Source organism: Nicotiana tabacum, chromosome 13 (genome assembly GCF_000715075.1).
Source record: "Nicotiana tabacum cultivar K326 chromosome 13, ASM71507v2, whole genome shotgun sequence".
NCBI classification, from domain to species: Eukaryota; Viridiplantae; Streptophyta; class Magnoliopsida; order Solanales; family Solanaceae; genus Nicotiana; species Nicotiana tabacum.
The window spans coordinates 132,671,767-132,680,907 of record NC_134092.1 but is presented as its reverse complement, the minus strand read 5'-3'; the positions used below and the strand labels follow the sequence as shown (position 1 = coordinate 132,680,907).

Sequence of the window (9,141 nt, the reverse complement as noted above, 5' to 3'; positions counted from 1 at the left end):
ATACGACTCACGCTCCACTAGATGGAGCCGCCGGGAGGCTTCCCATCGACGCGTACGGCAGTTCAATTGCCCCCAATAGGCGAATTAACCATCAGAGAGGAGCCTAAACAAGGAAAACCTACATATGCAAAGACAATTTCTGCTCCATATACATCTTCTCAAATCCCCAATCCAAATCCTAATTGGCAAGATAAAGAAAAAGTCATAGAAAAACACACAACTTATAACGGCATGCCGGTAGTGATATACAAAGCAAAAGATTACTATGGCATAATGGCGGACTCATGTAAGTATACAATTGTGGGAAGATTTCTTCGACCCCGTCCCCAAATTGACCGAATTAGGTCAAGATTTAAGGAAATTGTTCCACTAAAAGGGACAGCCAGAATTGGGGTGTATGGCAATCACAACATCTTCATCGACCTGTTCAATAAAGATGACTGAAAATCTATTTGGTTCAGAAGAGTAATTGAGATCGACGGAATGCAAATGTGGCTACAAAAGTGGTCGCCGGATTTCAAACCAGAGGAGGATCTAACAGTCGCTCCCGCTTGGGTTCTTCTGCCAGCTTTCCCCTTCAATATGCATGACTAGCACTATATAAAAAAGCTATTGAGCTCTGTAGGTACACCCCTTGCTCTAGACGCTGCTACTATGGGAAGAACTAGGCCTAGTATGGCCAAAATTAGAGTGGAGGTAGACCTCTTGAAACCACTTCCACAGAGTGTATTCGTGGGACAGGAATAAGACAAATCACCGTTAAAGGGGTATACTCAAAAATTGGAATACGAAGGTGTTCTGAAATATTGCAAACACTGTTGGAAATTGGGCCATTACATAGTTAATTGCAGGGCACTAGAAAAGAAAAAGGCCAGTCAACTTAAGGAAGAGGGAGATGGAGATGGGACCACAAAGAATGAGGAAGATGCTCTATCTATGAACAAGAAGACGGATAATAACAATGTTGATAAGGAAGACAAAATTCAAGTTGATACTCAGACTAAGGACACTGGTAAAATGCAGCAGAAGGATGACAATTCTAAGACCATTACCAAAAAGAAGGAAAGAAGCATGAAAAAAAGTTCTAAGAAGAAGAAAACCAAGAAGATGCCAAAGAAGAAAAGTAAAGTAAGGTTCAAACCTGCTCAAAACAGTAACAAAAATAATGTTGTTTCTTTATCGACGAGCAAACAAAATGACCAATCCATAGCAGAGATCAGGGACAACTTACACGTCTAAGATGACAATGCTGTGCAAAATGATGATAAATAGTCCAATTCTGATGAAATGTCGAGGGAAGAAGGGCAAGGGAATGAGGAAGCTCCCAACATACATATGCAGGATGAAAACATGGGAGATAAAAATACAATTAACAAAGAGGAGGAGAAAAACAAGGCAGAGAACTACAACAATTCCAGTGATACCAATACCTCCACAGTGCCAAATGAAATAAGAAATTTACCTGGCATAAATTTGGTTGTTGACTTGAATTGCAAAGAAAGGGATCAAGAAGCATCAGAAAGGAGTATCAACAAAAACAATGAGAACATCACAAGAGGAAGCGACACAGAAAATGAAGACATAGAAGGAGTCTTTGAAAGTTAAGAGGATGGAAACCAATGCATTGTCAAAAGAGGGAGAAGCGAAACAAGAAAAAGTAGCAAAAAAAGTCATAGAAACAGAACACACCCTTCACAAAGAAGGAAACAAAGAGAGGATAATGCCCCGGATTGTTCCTATGATTAGTGCAATTTTCTGGAACATAAGGGGGTAAGGTCCAAAAAAGCCATTCATAGGCTTAAAAGATTAATTGACATCAACAACACTCACTTTGTGGCTATCTTTGAACCTTTTATTTCCAAAGAAAAGGTGGATGGTTATAGGAGATTCTTAGGTTTTCAACATTGCCATTCGAATGGTAATGGACAAATTTGGTGTTTCTGGAACTCTTTCAACAACAAGAAGATTTTTTCTGAAAGTGATCAACATATTACCATAAAGTTGGAGAAGACTATTAGTAATATGGACATTCTTATTACGGCTGGCTATGCTAAGTGTAACTCAAAGGATAGACAGCTTCTCTAGTTATCATTACAAGATGATAGTAATCTGGTGGATGCACCTTGGTGTATCGGGGGAGACTTTAATATAATCCTCGATCCAAATGAAAAATTGGGGGGGGGGACCTCATAGAATGTACAAAAGCATAGATTTTCAATATTGTATGGATAGTTGTAGAGTTACTGATATTGGCTACTCGGACCTAAATATACTTGGTGCAATAATAGGAGACCTAGGAAAAGAATTTGGAAGAGGTTGGATAGAGTCTTCGTGAACGATCTGTGGGATAATCTCTTTCAAAGATGCTCTATTAGGCACATGACTAGGTTTGGTTCTGATCATTGACCTTTACTTATGAAAAATCTCAATGTGAATCTCAACTGCATTAAATATTTCAGATTCCTAAATTGTTGGTTAAAGCTGCCTGGCTTTTATGATGTGGTTAAGGAAAGTTGGAACTCTGAGGTTTCAGGGAATCCCATATGGATTTTGCAATCAAAACTGAAGGCGCTCAGTAGAAAATTAACTTAATGGTCCAGGGAAGACATTGGTGACATTAATGAGGTTGTTAACAACTGGGAAGTGAAACTTCAATATTTAGAGGATAAGGATATTGAAAACAATACAGAAGAGAGTAGAGAAGAAATAAACAAAGTCCATGCCGAATACATTAGATGGTTAAGCATCCAAGACTCTCTTCTCAAGCAGAAATCTAGAATAAAATGGTTCGAAGATGGTGACAAAAATTCCAGGTATTTTCACTACACTCTCAGAGAAAAAGGCAGAAGCAACAGGTAAATAGAATTAGAAATCATAAGGGTACATGGATCATGGGGGATGAAAAAATTTTGAAGGCAATAGTCAAGCATTTCAATGCCCAGTTCAACCTCCCTACACCTCACCTCAATCTCTCTATTCTGGAATGTATTCCTAAATGTATTACTGAGCTGGACAATTTATTTCTCCGTAGGATGCCAAATGATGAGGAGATCAAAAATGCTGTCCTTACCCTTAGTGCGAATAGCACCACTAGCCCATATGGATATAATGGTGCATTTTTTCACAACTGCGGGAACATTATCGTAGAGGATGTTTGTGCTTCCGTGCTGGAAGTCTTCAAAGAGAAAGGCTTGACTAAATTTTTCTCACATACTTGCTTAGTTTTGATTCCCAAAGTTGACTCCCCTGCTAATTTTTCTGAGTTTAGACCAATTAGTTTAACTAATTTCTCTAACAAAATTATTTCTAAAATTCTGTCTATAAGACTTAATCCTTTGTTGCATAAATTAGTTTTCCATAATCAAAGTGGCTTTGTGAAGGATAGACTAATTTATGAAAATGTTCTTTTAGCTCAAGTGATTATTCATAATATCTCTGACAAAAATAAGGGAGGTAATAATCATTAAGCTTGATATGGCTAAGGCATATGATAGAATGTCATGGCACTTTCTATACTCTATGTTAAGCAAATTTGGTTTCTCCAATCAGTGGGTAGACATGGTCCAAAATTTGATTTCTAATGTATGGTACTCCATCATTATTAATGGTTCTAGACATGTTTTTTCTTATCTTTTCAAGGTCTTAAACAAGGCGACCCCCTATCTCTCTCTCTCTTTTTATTATGGTTGTTGAAGTTCTCTCCAGGTCTCTTCACAACTTGTATAATCACCCGGATTTTACTCCCTTTGCTATGCATAATAAGGTTCTAAAAGTTAACCATTTAGCCTATGCAGATGATAATGTAATTTTCTGTAGTGGTAACTCTAAATCTATTAAGCTTGTTATGAAATAAATTGGCAATTATGAGGATAGCTCTGGTCAACTAGTTAATAAAAACAAAAGTTTTTTCCTTAATGCTCCTAAGACTTCTGCAAACAGGATTAATAGAACTAGGAAGTGTTTTGGCTTTATGGATAAGAATTTTCTCTTAACTACCTTGGTTGTCCTTTCTATGTGGGTAGAAAAAAATCTGAATATTTTGACATCTTGCTTAGTAAAATTGTGAAAAGGCTTAATGGTTGGCAGGGCAAACTATTTTCATATAGTGGTAAGACTGTGTTGATCAAAAGTGTCCTTCAATCCTTGCCTATTTATACTTTATCTGCTATGTCCCCCTCCCCCCCCCAAAGCTACTTTTAAACTTATTGAAAAGTATTTTGCTAACTTTTTCTGGGGTAACTCAAGTGAGCACAGGAGATACCATTGGAGCTTCTAGAACAACCTCTCCTTTCCTATGGAGGAGGGGGCATAAGTGTTCGAAAAATGGAAGATATCAGTGATATGCTAGCTATGAAGAGATGGTGGAAGATTAGGTCCACATCATCTCTGGGCAACATATGTTAGGAATAAATACTGTATTAAATCTCACTTGGTTTCAAAACAACGGGCTGCAGGGAACTCTCATGCATGGAAACATGTTCTTAAAGTTAGAAACATTGTAGAGAAACACATGGTTTGGCATATATACTCAAGTTCAAGTAGTTTTTGGTAGGACAATTGGACCTTAAAAGGTCATCTCGCAGGTTTAGTTAACACAACTAGAAAGAGCTACAAAACTCTGGTATGTGAATTCATCACTAGAGGAAAGTGGGATGTTAATAAACTGAAAAATATCCTTCCGGAGCACCTGGTTGACCATATCCTCAACATAGACATTGGAACCCATGACAAAGAGGATAAGGTTTATTGGGACCTTATGGATAATGGAAAGTACTCCAACAAGATAGCTTGGAATCTGGTAAGGCAATCTAGACCTAAGCAGCATCACATTGGTAAGATTTGGAATTCTTGCGTACCTTTTACTATGTCTCTTCTAGTCTAGACGCTTTGGAAAGGAAAACTCCATTTTGATGAAGTTATTTCTAGGTTTGGGAGACAAATTGTTTCTAGGTGTAACTACTGTGAGAACTCCTCCTACGAAAACATGCATCATGTATTTATAGAAGGACATGCAGCCAGTTATGTTTGGAAACTTTTTGGCTCTCAACTTGGTATTAGCTATCACCCCACCCCATTAGAAACATGACATACCCGATGGCATACAAAAGCTTTTAATGATGTACATAAACTGGTTTTAACTATTACTCCTATTATTATATGTTGGGTACTGTGGAAGGAAACTTGTGCTTGCAGGTATGGGGATCAGAAGAAATTTAACCTGTACAAATTGCAATAACAGATTGGTTGGAATGTGGAAGCTGCCATCAATAAGGCCTATCCAAATTGCAATCTCAGACTGCCTTGGAATACCTTATGCGACACTTTACTAAAGATGCAACCGAAACAAAGCTGTATTCTAGTCCAATGGCAAAAACCGGAATTGGGTTCTCTCAAATTAAACAGTGATGGAAGTTTCAACACAAGGAATAGGAGTGCTGGAGTGGGGGGAACTCTTAGAAGGGACAATGGTGATCTTATAATGACTTTCTCCTTTCCATATAGCTGTAACAACCACAATCTTACAGAGGCCTATGCTGCATTCTTTGGAATGACTTGGTGTATTAAAAATGGACACACATCTTTCACCTTAGAGATGGACTCCTTATTAGTCGTTGATATGTTAAAATGGGAGAAAGAAACAAATTACAGGATGTCTAAGATCACTGAGAGGAATAACTCGAATGAGGAGCACAACAAACATCCATATCAACCATTGTTACAGAGAAACAAACCAACTAGCAGATTGCTTAGCAAAACTGGCGAACAAGGCTCAAAATGGAGTTTTTTTCCTCTCCAGCCAATACCTACCTAAGGCAGCGAGGGACCATTTTTTTTGGATAAAAGTCAAGTTCCTAGCATAAGAACCAAGTATGATAAAGCTAACTTTTTTATAAGCTAGGATGTTTTTAGCTTTAAGTAGTGGTAGGTGAACTGTAACCCACGTGTTGTAACATTGAAAATCATATTTATTAATACAACACCCCCGTCCAATGGGAAAGTTTATAAAAAAAGGTGTGTTAGCACAAACTGTTAGAGAGAACATACTTTTATCATTGAAACACGCCCCCTCACATGCTGGTCTGATTCTATTTTTATAGGCCGTGAAATTTTTTTTGTACAATGGGTGGCGGTGAGACTCTGAACTTGTGACTTCTACCATGTTAAAATATGCGATCATCTCATCTAAAAAGTCAAGTTATCAGAGAGAGTATACTTTTCTTGTTGAACAACTGTTTTTGAACATGTAAAGTAAGTTCTTGCAAATAACAAATATATAGAAATATTTTTTCACCTAAATTCTAACAAAGTATAAGTTCCAATTCTCGGATCCCTCTCTTCCCAAGTGTTCATTTGATTTGGTATCAATTAAGAAAATGAACCTTAGCCCGAACTCTGAAACAAGTTTATAAGTTGAGAATTGTCCAAGATCATAACACGCCGGCACCCAAGACTTCACATCATAAGCATAAATAACATGAAATGGCTCCAACAATGTGGAAACAAAGAATAGAAATGAGTCTGTTACTTATACCATACTAAGAAAATAAACCTTAAGCTTAACTCAATGCAACAACTAGCTTTTGAGATGAGAATTGCCCAAGACCTTAGAATGAGACAATAATCTACTGCTCTGATCAACCAATATGAGACACTTAATAAACTTGGTTAAGATACTTTTTTCGCCTAATACTTTGTTAGATACTATGTATAAAGGGCAACCCGGTGTACTAAGCTTCCGCTATGCACGGGGTCCGGAGAAGGGCCAGACCATAAGGGTCTATCGATGCAGCGTTACCCTGCATTTTTACGAGAGGCTGTTTCCACGGCTCGAACCCGTGACCTCCTGGCCACATGGCAGCAACTTTACCAACTACGCCAACGCTCCCCTTCAATATATGAAGTAAAAATGTAGGACCTGCATATGTAGAAGCTTTCAAGCAATTGACTCATGCAAGAAAACAACATGATATCCATGGAGTGAGTAAGCTTTCCATATAAAAAAGAAAAGAGCCATATAGATGTAACATTTGAATTGGAATTTTTCTACTTTCTGTTGATATAGATAGACAAAGACAATGGGACATCATCAGTAAAGGAGGAATAGTGTTAATTGACTACTAAAGTGATACAATTCATGTTTTTGAATCTTTATGATATCCCTAATTGTCAATTTATGCTATTCAAGGATCATACTTGGACAAGGGACCAAAAGAAACATCCAAATTAATCAAAATCTGCTTTGCTAATTATTAGATTAATGAGTAATATAATAATTAGTTTGATTGGATTGAAGCACTGTATAGAATATGGGAACCTAAAGTCAAAAGAGATGATAATGACTATACAATTTTTGAAGATCACAATCTTTTAGCTGAAAATCTGTGACATCGATTACGTCAGTAATATCTAAATCTGAAATGTAAAATCTGTATGGAAAATGAAATGTATTCTTTTTATATAAAAAATACCATCAAGTGTTGGTGGAAATTAAATAAAATCTGTATTTAAGTTATTATTTGTGTACATATGAACAATGAAAAATAGCCCAAAAGAGAGTTAAAGAACACCATTCACAAACTTAATAACCTAATCTAGGGTTCCAATAAGTTGAACAGGCAGCAGCAACAACAACAACAACCACCCAGTAAAATCTCACCAGTGGGATCTGGGAAGGGTAATGTATTTCAAGACCCTACCTCTACCCCGAGGGTAGAGAGTCGGGGTAGAGAGGCTATTCCCGAAAGATCCTCGGCTCAACTCAAGAAGATGAAAAGATTGTGATTTTGCTCATTTTTTGAAAGAGGGAAATAACAACAACAACAATAACAACGACCCAGTGAAATCCCACTAGTGTGGTTTGGGAAAGATAGTGTATACGCAGAACTTACCCTACTCGAGGGAATAGAGATGCTGTTTCTGAAAGATCCCCTTCTACAAAGTGTATTTCGCGTCCAGTGGCAATAAAATCACGACTCGATTTAATTTAAAAAAAATTATAAAATAAAACCATGAACAAGGAGTAGATTACTTACAGATGGGGAAATTAGTAGATTAATAATTTGAACAAGAAGAGTTCTCAGATGATAAGAGTTCATCTAATAGATCAGGACCTAAGTCTTCAAATATCAACACATTCTCTTCTTCTTTAATATTCACTTGCTTCTTTCTTGAACTTCTACTATTTCTTTTCTTGTGTTTCTCTTTTAGGGCTGCAGCTGGTGACAACAATCCATCTTTTATGTTATTACATTCCATTTTTTGTAGCGATTCGCGCACTTTTTCCACTGGAAAATTCAGGCAAGTTTGGGCACCTCTCATAGAAAACGCAGCTTGATCATAAGCCATAGCAGCTTCTTCAGCAGTATCAAAAGTTCCAAGCCAAACCCTAATTCCATTCCTCGTCGAATCCCTAATTTCTGCTGCATATTTTCCCCATGGACGTTTTCGAACACCTATATATTTCTGGGGATTTCTTGGATTGAAGTTAACTTCTTCATCATTTGTTTCTCTTTCTTTTGAAGAATTAGTTTCTATTGATGATTCAGCTTCAACTTTAACTTTGACTTCCTCAGCAACAATAGAAACATTTGAAGTTTGTTCCTGATATTGATTCTTTAAATGTTCCATCAGTGGTGGAGATTAAAGCTGTTCTTTGATCCCTTTATTGTACATATTTTTAGTATAAAGTTCTGAATATGAGTGGACAAGCTTAATATGTCTAAGGGGTCGTTTGGTTGTGGAATTTGAGAAATTAGTTTCCACAATAAGTGACCATTCTACCTTTTTATTTTGGTCTAAAATAAGCGTCCATTTACATAATCAAGAAGGAATTAATTTTATTTTTCCAAAATTTGCTCTTATTTATATATTCCAATGTGTCAAGGTCAGTGACGAAGCTAGGAATTTACCCAAGGGTATTCAAATTTGAAAGAAGTGAAAAAAAATCCCGACAAAGGGTGTTTAATATGTGTTATATACCTTTAAAATGTAATATTTTATCTACATACACAGGGTAATTTTTGACGAAGGATGGTCAATTGACCACCCTTATAACCATGTGGCTTCGCCACTAGTCAAGGTAACAATTAATTAAGGTTAATTTAGTGAATACATCTTTTCTCTGTAGGAGTTCGTATTTCC

General features: G+C 36.9%; 1 protein-coding gene across 1 annotated transcript; it reads right to left on the bottom strand.

Annotated features, from left to right (window-relative positions):
- Window positions 1-6,493: 6,493 nt before the first annotated feature.
- LOC107787383 (ethylene-response factor C3-like) lies at window positions 6,494-8,696 on the bottom strand. Its single transcript, XM_016608938.2, has 2 exons — window positions 8,034-8,696; window positions 6,494-6,916 (listed from the first exon to the last, which is right to left on the bottom strand). The coding sequence occupies exon 1, from the start codon at window positions 8,626-8,628 to the stop codon at window positions 8,053-8,055; it is 576 nt and encodes a 191-aa protein (XP_016464424.1). The 5' UTR covers window positions 8,629-8,696; the 3' UTR covers window positions 6,494-6,916; window positions 8,034-8,052.
- Window positions 8,697-9,141: the final 445 nt, after the last annotated feature.

Bases quoted from the DNA above. Each gene is read 5' to 3' on its own strand.
- LOC107787383 (XM_016608938.2), bottom strand. From the start codon at position 8,628: ATGGAACATTTAAAGAATCAATATCAGGAACAAACTTCAAATGTTTCT.